The sequence below is a fragment of the Podarcis muralis genome, chromosome Z (assembly GCF_964188315.1).
Source record: "Podarcis muralis chromosome Z, rPodMur119.hap1.1, whole genome shotgun sequence".
NCBI classification, from domain to species: domain Eukaryota; kingdom Metazoa; phylum Chordata; class Lepidosauria; order Squamata; family Lacertidae; genus Podarcis; species Podarcis muralis.
In genome coordinates, this window is record NC_135673.1 from 20595114 (window position 1) to 20611619 (window position 16506).

The window sequence follows — 16506 nt, forward strand, 5'->3', positions numbered from 1 at the left end:
AAGGTACTGAAGCTCCAAAACTCCTGTTGGAGTCCTCCGCTATGACACCATGTCAAGGAGGGAGTGGTTTTCCTGAGTCCTCCCCCCAAGTTACTAACCAATCACACGAAGGCACCAAACTAATTACCAGGCTTTATTGGCCACTTCTCTGGCACCAGATACAGGAAATCAAGCAGCAAGTCTAAAACACAGCATGTTCTCTCCCTCCCTCAGCAGGTGAACTAGAATATTTGTAGGGGCTGGGGAATGCTGGCAACCAGCCAACCCCATCATATGCTCCCACTTTTGGGACTAATTGTTACCACCTGCCTGAGGGGTCCCACCAAACGATACTTTCTCACAGGATCATTACTTCATGACAGTATGCATGTGCACATCTGTATGTATCGAAATATAATCTTACAAATGGGCTGCTGGAGTTTAAATTATTAGTAGCATTGACAAGTTACTCTCATCTGGAGATGCTGACAGTGCTTTCTTAAGAAAGAATAGTAGCAAGCTTTGCATCCAGCCTGACAGCATTTCTCAGGTGTGCCTCTTTTCTTCCACAGGGTTCCGCAACTTGCATGTGGATGACCAAATGGCGATCATTCAGTATTCCTGGATGGGCCTGATGATTTTTGCAATGGGATGGAGATCATTCACCAACGTGAACTCTCGGATGCTCTACTTCGCCCCAGACTTGGTCTTCAATGAGTAAGTGCTATGAGGGAGTGAGGAAAACGATAAATTAATAAAAGTTGACCAAACCCATCAGGATGCATTAATGAACCAAACTAAAAATAGCATTTTTATTACACTTATTTGGTGGCGGGGTACAGGGAGCAGGCCTTGTTCTGGGTCTCCAGGGATGTTTCTGAGCAACATGAGATTAATTCCTTCATTGGAGGTTTTTAAGTAGGGGTTAGGCTGCCATCTGTCAGGGATGCTTTAGTTGTGATTCCTGTGTGTAATTGGACTAGAACCTTGAGGTCCCTTCCAGTTCTATGATTTTTGCGACTCCGTCTCTCATGCTCACTTGCCTCGACCATTGCAGCCCCACCCCCACCCCCGGTTCCATCTTTAGGATCTGCATGCTTGGAATATTCCGTTGTGGAATCTTCCAGCAGACCGTGTCCCTTCATCTGTCATCTCATGAGCAGTCCTAGGACAGTACATGGAGCCCTTTGAGAGATAGAATGATGCTTGTGCAAAGCCACTCATAAAAGTGGGTTGCACCTTATAAACAGCATAGCTGACTGTGTACGGACTGTGGCACCAATCCTGTGTGAATAATGTTCAAGCAATTGATTTAGGAGACCATAAATCTTTACTTCTCCCTGCAACCAAATACTGAGAGTGGTGAGTACTTTTCCCAGAAGTCTGCTTCTGCTACCTTCTCTGAAACACAAGATTCTTTTTTTGGATTAGTGATACATACCTGCGTACATAACTTTATTTATGCCACCTTTGCACAGTTAAAACCGCGCTCAACGCAGCTTACAACATGAAAAAAAACACATAATTACAAACATAGCAAAAGTAGTCTTAAACAATAAAAAGCATCAAAAAGAATACAAATCGAAACAATTCCTACATAAATAATAACATCTGAAATAAAGATAAAATAAAAACAAACCCCTCCCCCAACAAAGAAACCTAAAACAATACCCCAGCCCAGTAGACTTCTCAGCATGGGGTTGCCCTCTATCTGAAGGAGCAAGTGTGTAGTTTGGGGGTACAGCTGCATACATCTCTGTCACTAGAGGTTCAGGTGTTCTTTGTGACTAGGAGGGCCTTTTGCCAGTTTTCTCTGGTTTACACAGTACAGCTGAAGTCCATGCATTTGTAACCTCGAGGCTGGACCATTGCAATGTGCTCCAAGTGGGACTGCCCATGGGTCTGGTTCGGAAGCTCCAGCTGGGGCAGAATGCTGCAGCCAGATTGCTGACAGGAGCTTCATGCTGAGAGCATGTGACACCATTTTTAAAACAGCTGCACTGGCTGCCCGTCTTCTACCAAGCCAGGTTCAAGGTCCTTGTATTGATTTAACACCCCCCTGAACAACTTAGGGAACCTCAGGGACTGTTATAATATCACAACTCAATCACAGAGATCATTGCAGGAGCGCCATTGGTCATTTCCCAAGTTGGCAAAGCTCATTTGGCAGTGACAAGAAACTGAGCCTTTAGTGTCATCAGCCCAGTATTGTGGTATACTCTGCTGTTAGAGATTAAACAGAGGCCTTATGATTTCAACTTTTAAATGCCTGCTGAACATTTTTCTATTCTGCCAGGCCTAAACAGGCAATTAAGAGCACATCTCACACAATAGATTATTTATGCTTGTTTTAATTTCTTTTTGGTTTTAATTTACTTTTAACTTTTTATTATTTTACTGTATGGTTTTATGCTTTTAGATTGTTGTAAACCACAGTTATATATATTTTATGATAATAAATAATAAATAATTGAAACAGTGTGGGAGGAATTGGAGACCCCACTCTTCTGATCATTCCATCAGCACAAGCGTTCCTGTTAAAAGCAAGAAACTACAAGAAGGAAGCAGCTGGAGGAAATGACTCATGATTTCAGTTGTCCCTGTGCTAATGCACAGAGTATAGGAAACAAGCAAGATATATATACTATATGATTAGATCAGAGTACATATTCATTTTTACATATATTTATTTTTTGAATAAATGTGCTATTCATGTCACTGTTTTGAATCTTTGTGTTATTATCTACTTTTGAGGGTTGTGCAAACCACTGTTCTGAGTAAATGCTTTTCATTGGGTAGGGTAAAGTAAGGTAGGGTAGGGGCCCCCGGAGGTGCATTCACAGAACCAGGCAGTGCCCCCACCCCAAGATGTTTAGGAACTGCTGATCTCAAATCCTTGTGTCTGACTACAAGTGTGTATCAATAACTTTTGGGCCCTCCATCCTTTGACTTCCTACTCAAATTATGCAGAAAATACACATACAGCTCATTTAGCAATTAAACCGGCAGGGATAAACTGAACAAGGAAAGCCCCTTGCTGCCAGCAGCACCACAGTGGGATCTGCAGTTTAAATATTAATTTATTGATGCAGAATGGTAGCAGAACAGCATTAACCAACCCTTGCCCATTCCCTTCCTTGATATCAGCTAGTGTTTGCAACAACAACCAGAAGGCAGACCCAGACAGGGCTTTGCAGGTCTTCTTGGGTCATTGAGAAGGATCAAAAGTTTGTGCTGATGGAAGTAATCAAGAAATGTGCCCTGTTCTGATGGCTTGCACACCAAATAATTGCATTGCATTCTTTAATGATTGCAAATTCTTGGGAGTGATGTTTTCCCCAAGGCATCAAGAAGGTCATGAGCTCCTTAGAATAACTTCCCTCTATCCTCCTGTTTAGCAATGTTCTCGTTCCTTGATTCCAGGACAGGTTGCTCTTAAGACTGCAGCAGAGATAGATTTCCAGCCAGTGTGGTGGAGGCTGGGGGTGCAATCTTTATTTTAAGAACATAAGAAGAGCCTGCTAGATCAGGCCAGTGGCTCATCTAATCTAGCATCCTATTCTTACAGTTGACACTATATGCCCATTGTAGGAAACTACCAAGCAGGATTTGAGCACAGGCGCTGTTTCCCCTTCTGTGGTTCCCAGCATCTAGGATTCAAAAGCAGTCCAGCCTCTGACTGTGGAGGCAGAGCACAGCCTTTATGAATTTCTGTAATCCTCTTTTAAAGCCATACAAGTTGGTGGCCATCACTGCCTCATGAGGGAGCAAGTTACACAGTTTAACTATGTGCTGTGTGAAGAAGTCCTTTCTTTTTATCCTTCCTGAATCTTCCAACAAGCAAGAAAGATCCATTTGCCTAATTGATCACTGATTCTCTTTTCAGTTTCCTGCTGGCATTTGCTAATTATCTCCTCCTCCTCCCAGGTACCGGATGCACAAATCCAGAATGTACAGTCAGTGCGTCAGGATGCGGCATCTCTCCCAAGAGTTTGGATGGCTTCAAATCACTCCCCAAGAATTCCTCTGCATGAAAGCTCTGCTCCTCTTCAGTATTAGTAAGACACATTTTTTTCATGGGGGCCTTTTTATTTCCTTCTCCCTTTCTTTCAAAAAAGAATAAAAGAATTGTAGAGTTGCAAGGGACCTCCCAAGGGTCATCTAGCCCTCTCCCTGATAGATGGCCAGAGATACATAGCAGAAGACTGCTATACTGCACACACAGAGTATTTTAATCAACTATTATTTTATTAATTGTTACTTATTTATTGCATTTATTTCCCACCTTCTTCTCCAGAGAGTTCATGGTGGTGCACATGACTGTCCACCTCCTCATTTAATCCCCACAACAATCCTGTGGGGTAGGTTAAACTGAGAGGCAGTGACCAGCCCAAGGTCACCTAGTAAACTTCACTACTGAGTAGGGATTTGAACCCTGGTCTCTTCCTAGTCCCAGTCCAACACTCCAACCACCACACCACATTGATTCTCAATAATTTAATGTGGTGTGATTAAACCTCCTTCATCATTTTATTCTGACAACCACTCTGTCTGACAAACCACTATTATTACCACCAGCATCATTATGCACCAAAATTCCATCCCATCTTGCATGTGATTAACTTATGCAATTTCAAGCATGTGTGGTTTTGAAAGCCAGATGGTTGAAATCCCGCAAATTAAATGCATACAAGGTAGAGAGCTTTGAGAGCTTAAAAGCTCCCTTTGCACCTGGTTCTGTGATTTTAAGCTCTCAATACTTACTTACTGAGCTCTGGGATGCTCTCACAATATCTTGCCGGAACTCAGGCTTACCTGCAAGATTACATCAGAGCCTCCCAGAGCCTGGTAAGCAAGGTGGAGAACTTAAAAGCTCTCTGCCTTGCTGGGAGAGGGGCCAGGCGCCCTTGGCACACAACTCCAAAAAGGTAAAGATACTCTCACGGGGTGGTTCCAAGCAGGTGGTTCAAGTGGGCACAGTTTTGCAAATAAGCGCTGTCTTGGAAAGTAACATGCACACAAGGCACAACCATACTGTACATTGACAATTGTTCCTCTCTTTCTACATGCACCAGTTCCAGTGGACGGGCTGAAAAACCAGAAGTTCTTTGATGAACTTCGGATGAACTACATCAAGGAACTTGATCGCATCATTGCTTGCAAGAGAAAGAACCCTACCTCCTGCTCCCGGCGTTTCTACCAGCTCACCAAGCTCCTAGACTCTGTGCAGCCTGTAAGTAAGAGGAGAAGGGAAGAGAAAGAGGGTTAGCCACACACATGGCAAGATCTTTTGTTAATCTTTTGATCAAAACTCCACAGAATATGCTGTTGAACTTGTGGGGTGGGGGAGTGCAGGGAGAGGAAAACAAAACACCAACAAACCTGTAAAAACAAGCACTGGAAGCAAATCTGCAGAAAGTCACTGTGACCTCCAAGAGAGAACTGTGCCATCAAAGAGAAAGATGTTTGTGGGAGGCTGACTTTAAAGCCCTAAATGGCCTCAGCCCAGTATACCTGAAGGATCGTCTCCACCTCCATCATTCAGACACTGAGGTCCAGCTCCGAGGGTCTTCTAGCAGTTCCCTCACTGCAAAATGTAAAATTACAAGGAACCAGGCAGAGGTTCTTCTTGGCAGTGGCACCCTCCTTGTGGAACACCCTCCCATCAGATGTGAGAGAGATAAAGAATTACACAACTTTTAGAAAACATCTGAAGGGAAGTTTTTAATGTCTGGCATTTTAATATTTTTCATATCTTGCTGGATGCCACACAGAATGTGCAGGGTATAAACAACACTATTATTATTATTATTATTATTATTATTATTATTATTATTATTATTATTATTATTATATTTAAGATCTAGTACACATGCAGGGAAACATTCCTTAACCCCCAGGCTGCCAATGTCAAAGTATTTGTTATTTTTATTATTTTATTATTTATTAAATTTGTATACCGCCTTATACCCACAGGTCTCAGTATGGTTCACAGGATAAAATCACAACATTAAAAACAAAAAATGCATAATCAAAATAAAAACAAGAACAATCCAGTAACACACCCCCAACAAATTTTAAAAGGCATTGAATGCCAGTCAACCAAATGCCTGTTTTTGCCTGGTGCCTAAAAGTGTATAATGAAGGCATCAGGCAAACATCCCTGGGAGAGCATTCCACAAATGGGGAGCCACTGCAGAAAAGGCCCGGTCTCATGTCGCTACCCTCCAGACCTCTTGTGGAGGAGGCACACAAAGAAGGGCCTCAAAAGATTATCTCAGGATCAGGGTAGGTTCATATGGAAAGAGGTGGCCCTTGAGGTATTGCGGTCCTGAGTTATTTAAGGCTTTATAGATCAAAAACTGAACTTTGAATTAGGCCTGGAAACTAATTGGTAGCCAGTGCAGTCAGACCAGGATCAATGCAATATGCTCAAAGTCTCTTTCCCCAGTGAGCAACCTGGCTGCTGAATTTTGCACTAGCTGAAGTTTCCAGAAGCAGCCCTACGTATAATGCATTGCAGTAATCTAACCTTGAAGTTACCAGAGCATAGACCACAGTAGTTAGGCTAACCTCATCCAGATAAGGGCGTAGCTGGGCCACCAGCCGAAGCTGATGGAAGGCATATAAAATACATGTTTGAAATAGCACACCAAAATATGCATCAAAGAAGAATAAATAAACGCATTAGGCCACATTGCGTAAGAATATTAGGAGAAGCGTGCATGAGAATTTGTGTACAATTATTTTGGCATAAGCGTAAAAAAAAAGCAGACTGATGCAGAAGTGGGGCAGACTGAACTTAAGGTTGGGAAAGTGAGGAACAGAGAAAAATCAGAACTGACAGATGCATCCCACTTAACAGCTCAGTGACAGCACCCGCTTTTTACTGCAGAGGGTCAGTCTCCAGCATCTCCCAGGTAGAGCTCCAGAGAGAAACTCCCTGCTTGAAACCCTGGAAAGCCACAGCTAGTCAGTGTAAAGATACCAGATGGGCTGTCTCACCATAAGGCACCTTTCTGTGTGCATGCACACCAGAATGTAAGAGCCCTGTTGGATTAGGCCAGTGGCCCACCCAGCCCAGCATCCTGTTCTCACAGGAGCCAATAACAAAAAAACCACACACCTAGATTCCAGCCTGCCGTAGTCAAAGTTGCTCCCAGGGTGCCTCAGTACCACCTAGGAAGTACTACCTGGTGGTTATTCCTAAGAAAAGGAGAAGGTGCCTGCATGCCTTGTTTGTCTATGCAGAAATGGTACCAATGTATAATATTGTTACATGCCACTCCAATCTCCAAGTGGTGAGAGATTCCAGAGGTTGCAGGTGCTTGCCAAGGGTTCAGTTTCCTTGGAATGAAGTTCAGTGGAGACTGTAGTGTCTTTAGGATATATGTTTTCAGTTGCAAAAATATACAACCTGAGCACAGGCCGGAATGGCTCACAGCATTAACACTCCAAACGTTCTTGCTTCTCCATTAGTCACAGTCTTAGATCCAGCTCAAATCAATCATGTCTCTATCTTCCATCCTGCTTTCTGCCCAGCTCACACCAAACACCATCTCTTGTTCTAGGTGAGGGGGGTGGAGGAAAACCTCCCCTCCCCTCCCCCAGGCCTGAAAGGCCCCGTCCCTTAGTCACAGCTCTTGTAGCCCAGCTCATCCTTTTGGGATGCTGATCTTGGTGCTTAACTACTCAGTCACAGCTATTGCCTAGACAAAAGGGGCTGGTTTGTTGAGCTTGTTCTCATACCTTCCACCTACCTCCAATACAGGAACCCAAGAACTGGAAGGGACTCAGGGCATCATGCATACTTCCTCCCTCGAAAACCCACATCACTATAAAGTGACATCACCTTCTCTCTTTCCTCTTTCCTAGATTGCCCGAGAGCTGCACCAGTTTACATTCGACCTCCTAGTCAAGTCCCACATGGTCAGTGTGGATTACCCAGAAATGATGGCAGAGATCATCTCGGTGCAAGTCCCCAAGATCCTGTCTGGGAAGGTGAAGCCCATCTACTTCCACACACAGTGATGGAGCGAGGGAGACACTGGAAAGGAGGAGCCCTTTGCGGCCAAGGCCCTGGAAGCTGCCGACCTTGTCCAGCCTTCACTTGCCTGTTATTTTTGCACTGCAGTGCCTTGGAATACTGTATACGCTACAAAGATATACAGTAATAACGAAAACAGAACTAACCTGCTGGGATTCTTTTCAATTTCAGTGACTCCCCACCTGGGGGAATTCCCTTTTCAAGTGGGAGCTTTTTTCGGCCTGTTTTGAAACAGCCCAGCATATGTGTGTGCGTGCAAACCCTGCACCTTCTCTACTTCTCTTTCCTGTTCTTATATATATTTTTAATCTGGTGTTGTGGCATGGTGCCAGGCGGCACTTGTTTACATTCTTGGGCTTCTGCATTTCCCACAATGGCTTCTGTGGCCCTGTACCACGATGGGAAGTCTGGCAAAACACACACACACATTGTGTTTTGGGGCTTCCCTTCATTGCTGTTTTATTCTCTCTTTTTAAACAAAACCAGAATCCAAGATGACAAGCAGGTTGCTCAAATCAAATCCTGGGAGTGGGAAGAACTTCATTTTTGGGGAGTGGGTGATTTTATTTTTATTTTTTAACAGTTTTTTGATCAACTCTTAACTTTTCTGTGCAGTGTGCTTTTCCCCCATTATGTTGCGAGTCTCACTCTTAAGATGCAGGAGGATTTCAATAGCATATATGAGGACAGGAAGGGAGAACTGGACTCAAAATCATATGGAGGAGAGAATGTAGTGGAATCATACAACTGCAAAAAAAAAAAAAAAAAAAGTGTGTGTGCCGTTAGATTCCCCAGGGCCACATTTCTGCATGTGAACTAGTCTCAGTCCTCGTCACGTTCCTATACTACGTGGCCACAAGCCACTGCCTCAGATTCGGCTGCTGTTCAGTGTGCCTCTCCAATTAACTCTGAGGCCCTTACAGCAGCATTTACCTGACACAAAGTGCCCAAATCCATACAGTGCTGTTCTTGTGCTCATGAAAAATGACACAAAGCATTAAGAGGAGCTGGAGGGTAGTGCTTAACCTTCCTGGTGCCCTGAAGGTTACGGAGGGCTGTTTTACAGTGCAATCCTTTTTTCTTACTTCCTTTTCTTTCTGTGGACCATGAGCCAAAACTTTTAAAAAGTCACCCAATGAATGTGAGCACATTCCAGTTTTGAGCATTTTTTGTTTTTGTTTCTCCATCACGAAGGACACTCTCCTCAAAAAAGGCAGCTCTGCAGTGCTCAGAGGGCCTCCATCCAGCTGCTTTTGTCACCTACACCAACATCCCTCCTCCCAGCTCTGCTTCCCAAAAGTCAGAAGCACCTAAAGACCCTCTTGGAAGACTTTTCCTTGGAGAGCGTGGTGGGCGAGGGCCTCAGAAGCCAAGCCAAGTGAAACAAGGACTCTGATGCCCCTTTGGGGTTCCTGAGAAACTGCACATAACTATGGTCCTAACCCACTCCACTGGGGAAGAACTTGTGTTTTCATTATCTTTTTTAATAACATTGTGGTACATTGTAAAGAGAACATGTATTGGGATGGGGATGCGCTTTTCATTTTTGTGATTTCTGTAGTTGAGACTGCCATTCATCTAAAGGAGTAACGGGGAGTCAAACAAACCTTAGAAACTTTCCTTGGTTGTGGGAAGAAGGGCCCTCAGTCTCAATAAGCTATCCTAGAGCAGTCCCTGGCCAGATAATCTCACAGGATGACACAAATAGATTCTGAGCTGTTGTCTTCTGATTTTTTCAGAAAGAATTATATGTGTGTGGGGGGGGGGGTATTGTTCCAGGTCATGTCCTAGAATGGCTGAATTGAGTATGTGTTAAAAGCTCATTGGTTCTCCTAAGAATGCCACTCACAATTATCCTGTTTCTCAACCATCGGTTTTATCTCCCAACCCTATTCTGTTCATCCCTGGCATCACAAGAAAATAATCACAAATTGTTTGACTCCTTTGATTTTTGGATGTGGATTGTGATTCTCTAGCTCACAATCTTTATTTAGGTAGTGATAACTTGCTTGTCTTTAATTCTAAAAATGGCTTAAGGCTTTGCTCCTACTGCCATGAGCAGTTTCACCTGCCTCCCTTGTTCAACAATGGCCTGGCAAATTGTGACTTTGAAGGATCTTGCATACCTTTCAGAAGCAACGGCTGTAAAGTTGCACTTTGCAGTGATGCATTTTTAAATGATTGTTAGCCATTACCCCACTCCTCCTACCTCCCTCAAAAAAAAAAACAGCAGCCATGGGAATACTCTGGGCAATGGTCATTTTAATAATGTGGCTCTGCAAAGCTTGATTTGGTTTGATTATTTTCAGTGATGTCACCTGCAGTTTTATTGAAATATGTTTAGAAGATGGGCTTTTCTTTTACTGTGCAGACTGTTGAGAAACTTTGCTGCTTTTGGAGGGGAGGGCAGGAAGCACCTCAGAAATCTTACTCTGTTTGCACCTTGAGGGGTTTTCATATTGTAGGGGTTTGAGGATGCTGCAAAAGGGTTGGCTTGGCCAGGTGCTTCGAGAGATGACAGAACATTGAGAAGTGACAATGCAGCACCTTAATTTGGCCATGGTTACTTGATGCAGAAACAACAACACACACACCCCCTCCCATGACGTTCAGCAGTGCTGGTTAAAAAATCATTCTGCTCTTTCCATCAAGCTGTTTTTCTTACAAATGCAGCATGTGGATGTGGACCTCTTTGTGGTCCTTAGGAACAAAAAAGTGGGAAATGGACAGGTGATGGACAAAGCACTGGAAATAGACATCAGATGAGCCTGACTGCTGGATCAGGCTCACCTAGTCCAGTCTCCTGTTCTCAGAGTAGCCAAATGCCCTTAAGGATCTAGCAGTACAGATAGACTCTGTGCCTGGAAAGTCCACAAGAGAATCAGAAGAGCCTCTTGGTTCAGTCCAATATGGACCCATCTAGCCCAGTATCCTGGCCCCACAGTGGCCACCCAGATGCCCCACTGGGCCCCACACATTGTGCCTAGTAGTGAAACCTCTGAGAAAGCTTTAGGAAGGATACACGTGTCATCATGAAGTTCCATTTGTTGACTCACGTTCTTTCAAGTTGACTCAGTTTCACTTGTGGTTTGCCTGCAATAGAGTTAGCCATGGGGAACTTGCATGGTTTGGACGCACGCGCACAGGTAACTCACAATTTGCACAGGGGTTGCATTCTGGAGATGGCGCATATATAAGAATGTATGCTCAAGCTGCTCCTGTGAGAGGAAGATTACCTTCTGGAGCTGATATGCTGAACAGGTCTTACCCCCTTAACAAGGCAGAGAGCTTTTAAGCTCTCTGCTTTGCTCACCAGGCTTTGGAAGGCTCTTGCAAATCTTGCAAGATGTCTAGAGAGAAAGCATCCCAGTCTCCATGCAAGAACTTCCCAGAACCCAGTAAGCTAGGCAGAGAGCTTAAAACCTCTTTCTGTGCTGGGAAAATTCTGCACAGAAAGAGTTTTTGAGCTCTCTTCCTTTCATGCGTTTAATTTGCACAATTTCAGCTGGCCAGCTTAGGTTGAAATCACACAAATTAAACATGTAAGTTGTGGTGGTACCATATATCTCATTTTAAGCCTTTTCCCCTTCTGTGGGTTCAAATCTCTTGGAAAGGTCAGCTGGGCATCCAGTCATGCAGAGCAAGACTGCATGCCAAAGAACTGCTTCATGTTCTTCAAAAGTGGCCAAGAGTTCCCCAACATCTTAAGAGACTTAAACCAAGTTGTGGGAAGTGGCAATGAATATATCTCACATGTATATAGTCAACAACTTCACGCACCCGGTGTGGTAGCCTCTAACCTACAGAAGTGGGCACAGTGAACTTTCCAGCCCCCTCTGATTCTTTGCATTTTGTTGCTATAACTAGATTTGTACAAGACTCGCTATGCAGAAGGATGCTTTGGGTGGCATTGAAGACTGCAGGGCAACCTCTGCCCATCTCTGCCCTAGAGCCCCTGAGGGATCTTTGGATCCTGACTATGTTTTGAAGAGATATTGATTCAAAATACCTGTAATGAATACAATGTAAAAAGTGGGGGGGGGGGTTTAGAAATGGTGGTGGTGATGGGAAATTGAGCATTTACTTGCTCTGCTTTATTTACAACCGGCTACAGTTTTTTAAAGGGGGGGGGGGCTTGAGAAATACCAAAAGCATTGACAATGTCTTAGCCTTCAATCCTTACTTTTATTATGCAGTTTATGCGTTGTTGTTATTATTATTATTCTGTGATTTTTTAAAAAAAAAAATATGCTTGCATATGTTCTGTTTTGTGAAAGTTGCCCTAGTTTAGTCTTTAAACTCACTGTGGCACAGACCAATCCACACAGACTCCTCCTCCTCACCTTCTGATAAAATCATAGAGCTGTAGAGTCCAACCCCCTGCAGCACCCTGCACTTCCTGCCAGGCTTCACAGGATGTAGCCCCTCCTTTTTTGGGGACCGCAGCAAAGCCAGGTGCCCCCTGTCCCCATCTATTTGATTGCCCCAATCCGTAAGTGTAGCAGGTAGTAAAAAGTATTGTTTCTTATATCCTTCAGCTTCTGCGAAAGCAGAGTAAGGCCCTTCCTTGGAGGCACTTGGAAGTTGCAGCTCGGATATTCTTTCATAGAGACATGTCTCAAGCTCTCTTCCACTGGAAGCAAAGAAAGATCTTGAGTATTTTGACTCTAGTTGGGGAAACAACTTTGAGGACACTATCTCTCCATCATGGAGCTGGTTGGGTTTTTGTTTTCTTTTTTGGGGGGTGATTCTGTGTATTTTAAGAATTATGTTTTCTGCACTTAAAAAATACCATGCCTTTTTTTTTTTTAAGGTGGGTGGAGAACATCCTGCACCCTGAACTGACTTATTACAGGAGATTGAAGCACCTTATAGAGTCTAAGCTATTTTTGTTCATCATTGCAACCTTTTTTCCTATCTTTTTTTTACCCATAGAATGCTTATTTAAAACGGGGGAAAGAATAGGGTCCTGTTTTCATAAATCACATACTTGTATGCATGCTGGGGAGGGGGGATGTGTATTGTGATAAGTCTTTATGCAATGTTGTCCACCAGCATTGGAACAAATGCACTCACTCTTGCCTGCCTTAATTGGGGGGTGGGGGTGAAGGGAGAGTTAATTTCACCCCTTTTTGCCCTTTGAAATTTACTAATGTGTGCACTGGCAACACTGGACCCAGTTGCCAATTTTGTTACAACCCACAATTGTAGAATACTGTCTGCCTGGCCACTGTGAGAAGAGGGTGCTGAATGAGATTGCCCCTTGGCCTGACCTAGCAGTTCTCCTCTGGTGCTGTTATGGAACCTCTAGGTCCAGAGGCAGTCTGTCTAGATTCCTAGGTTTTTATAAGCATTTGGCTGCTAGATGGGCTTCATCCATCAGTGAGGCACTTCTTTTATGGAACATCTCCAAAACCCAACTCGTATCTCAGAAGGCAAGGATACTGCAGCCAAATGTCCCTAAGAATCTAGGAATCAAGATAGACTGCCAACCAAATTTGTGTGGGAGAACTTTGCACTTTGGAAACAAAACAAAGGTGCCCTGGATGGATTGGGAGTAGGCAGGGAGATGTCTGTGGCCTCCTTAGGAAGATGCAATGCTTGGGCTGTGATCGTGCTTCATCTATAGGGTTGAGTGGGCATGATACAACCAGGTTTACAGGGCCAGGGAGTAGGTAAGGAGCCCCTCTAAGATGCCCCATTGCTCATGCGCATGCGTGTGAGGAGGACCCTGTCCAGTCCAAGCCTCCCCTTGCTTTTTAGGGGGCAGAAGGTGCTGTTTCCTTTCTTCTCCCCTCCTTCTCTTTGCAGGAGTCACATTCCCCTTCAGAGAGACCCAGGCCAGCCGGCATTTCCTCTGTGTCAGTGGTTCCCAATTAGCTAAGTACTGTGCACTCCATTTCTCAAAAGCCAAGCCATGGACTCCCTACTTTTGAAAATTTTGATATCTCTGTGGTAGTTTTTGTTATGTGAATGTGCCACAGACCCCCTGGGTGGGTTACACAGACACCCTGGGGTCTGCAGACCATCAGTTGTGAACCACTGCTGCAGGGTGTTGCTATGCCCACTACAAACATCTCCACTGGGCCTTCTGAGATAGCAGGCTGGACTTCAGAGACATTCTGTAAAAGATTGTGGCGCTTTTGAACAGCAAGGAGAGATAATTTCTATCCATTTGCCTGTTTATGTGTTTATGTATAATTTGATACGCTGGGGAAATTGGAGGAAGTGTTGGGCTGCTAGTCCATAAGAACTATGTATGATTTTGTGGGGGGTGCGGGGAGTTATTTGCAAAAGGAGGTAAATAGAATTGTAGTCTGTTTATGCAGCTAAATAAGCTTGTGAATCTACAGGAACATCAGAACCAGCAGAGCAGCTGAAATGTATAACTGCGTAATAAACAGACACAATGGGTGTGTGTGGTGTGTGGGTATTTGATCTCAGCTTCAAGGGATGCTAGGTGGGTCTGTTGCAAATAATGACAGGAATAAGAGCCAGCCACCTGGGGAAGAGTTGTGGCTTAGTGGGTAGAGCACCTGTTTTGCCTGCAGAATGCCCCTGGTTCAATCCCTAATGGCACCTTCAGGTAGGGCTAGGAGAGACCCTCTAGATCAGAGCTTTCCAAACTGTGTCACGACACGTGTGTTGGCTGCAGTGTGTAGGTGTGTCGCACGAACGCTCCCCGACACTCCTCCAAGAGCTGGAAAAGGGTTAGTTTAACCTCCGGTTTGGTAGTAAAACTGAATTACTGTGCCATGAAATGATTCATGTCTAAAAAGTGTGTCACCAACAAGAAAAGTTTGGAAAGCTGTGTCCTAGATGAAACCCTGGAGAGCTGCTGCCCAGTCAGTGTAGACAATACTGAGCTAGATGGACCCAATGGTCTAACTCAGTGACAAGGCAGCTTCCTATGTTCCTCTTTTGCTCTGTCTCCTGGGGGCCTCAGAGCATATGCCAGCCCCGCTGTGAGTCCTTCAGCAAGGCTTGCCATGAAGTTGAGTGTCCAACTTGGCTTCCTTCGGCCACTTGCCTTTAACTAACATTGCAAAAAAAGAGAAACCTGAAGCTAGCAACAAGTGAAGCTTCTCATACTGGGAGAATTTGGTAGCCCCTGTTCTAGAGCCATCACTGGACACTCACAGCAGCACTGCACAGAATTATGCACATTTAAGGCAACCCTGGGTGCTACCCACCAGGGACACTGGAAATGAGCTGGGTGTGCACTAGGACCATCCTCTGGTGAATGGCACCTTTCAAAACAAAAAGCAAAAACACATTTGATCCCTCTGCAAAGGCATTGATGCTCAGGAGCCAGAGACCACCCCACCTCACAGGATGTCTTAAAATTGCATCTATCTCTGCTCATGAATCAGGAAGAGGCAGGGGACTTCTGGTGCACAGGCAGGGCAGTCCAGCAGAGTATACTGATAAAAGACAAAAAATTAAACCTCTTGTTTCTGTCTTCTTGGTTTCAAGAAAGGGTAAATCAACCACACCAGGGCAAGTTTCATGCTGTTGTTCAGATCGCCCTTTTTTGTAATCTTGGATTCTCTTGTTGCTCCAAATACAATTAAAAAAGGCAAAATTTTGGTTGTTGGAGTATATTGTTGTTCATTTGTGTGTGTCTCCCCTCCCCCCGAAAAATGACTTCTACAAACTATTTTGCTGTGTTGCAACAAAGCCAAATGATCCATTTTCCAAAAGGCAATAAGGCAATTAATTAGTGCATATCAGCTTTTATAGATTTTTCTGCAGAATCCTGAGAGTAAAGAAGAGAACTTCATTCAAGCTAATAGCAGTACAGTCTCAGCAGGTGCCTGAACAAAGCAAGAAGTTTATAACCAAACAGAAGTCACTACCCAGGCATTGCTTTTTCTGAAGTGAGCTCTAATTCCCTCACCAGCCTTACTTTCACCAACACCACAAGTGTATCGTTGTTGTTGTTTTTCCCAGAATGTACTTGCAAAGCAGCCAAGTTAATCAAAGGTGCACATTTTCAGGTACAGAGTAACCTTTCCATGGAGATTCCTGAGTGACAGACGCCAGTTTAACAGCCTCGTTGCAGCTTCTGTGGAGGCTACAGCATATAGATACTGCACCTCCTTAGCTTATTAAAAAAGGGCTTCCAAGAAGGGAAAGTAAAGGGGGGGGGAGTAGGTATGCGGTTAGAGGATGGATGGGCGCTAACAGATTGAGGTTGAATCCTGACAAGACAGAGTACTGTTCTTGGGAGACAGGGGGCGGGCAGGTGTGGAGGACTCCCTGGTCCTGAATGGGGTAACTGTGCTCCTGAAGGACCAGGTGCGCAGCTTGGGAGTCATTCTGGACTCACAGCTGTCCATGGAGGTGCAGGTCAATTCTGTATCCAGGGCAGCTGTTTACCAGCTCCATCTGGTATGCAGGCTGAGACCCTACCTGCCCGCAGACTGTCTCACCAGAGTGGTGCATGCTCTAGTTATCTCTCGCTGGACTACTGCACT

The 16506-nt window shown here is 44.4% G+C and overlaps 1 protein-coding gene across 1 annotated transcript in view; it reads left to right on the forward strand.

Annotated features, from left to right (window-relative positions):
* Nucleotides 1–15616, forward strand: part of AR (androgen receptor) — a 239587-nt gene extending 223971 nt beyond the window's left edge. The window contains exons 5-8 of the mRNA XM_077922599.1: nucleotides 552–696; nucleotides 3907–4037; nucleotides 5055–5212; nucleotides 7855–15616. Coding sequence (XP_077778725.1) covers nucleotides 552–696; nucleotides 3907–4037; nucleotides 5055–5212; nucleotides 7855–8010 — 590 coding nt within the window. The 3' untranslated portion in view covers nucleotides 8011–15616. The remainder of the gene's footprint in view (nucleotides 1–551; nucleotides 697–3906; nucleotides 4038–5054; nucleotides 5213–7854) is intronic.
* The last annotated feature ends 890 nt before the right edge of the window (nucleotides 15617–16506 follow it).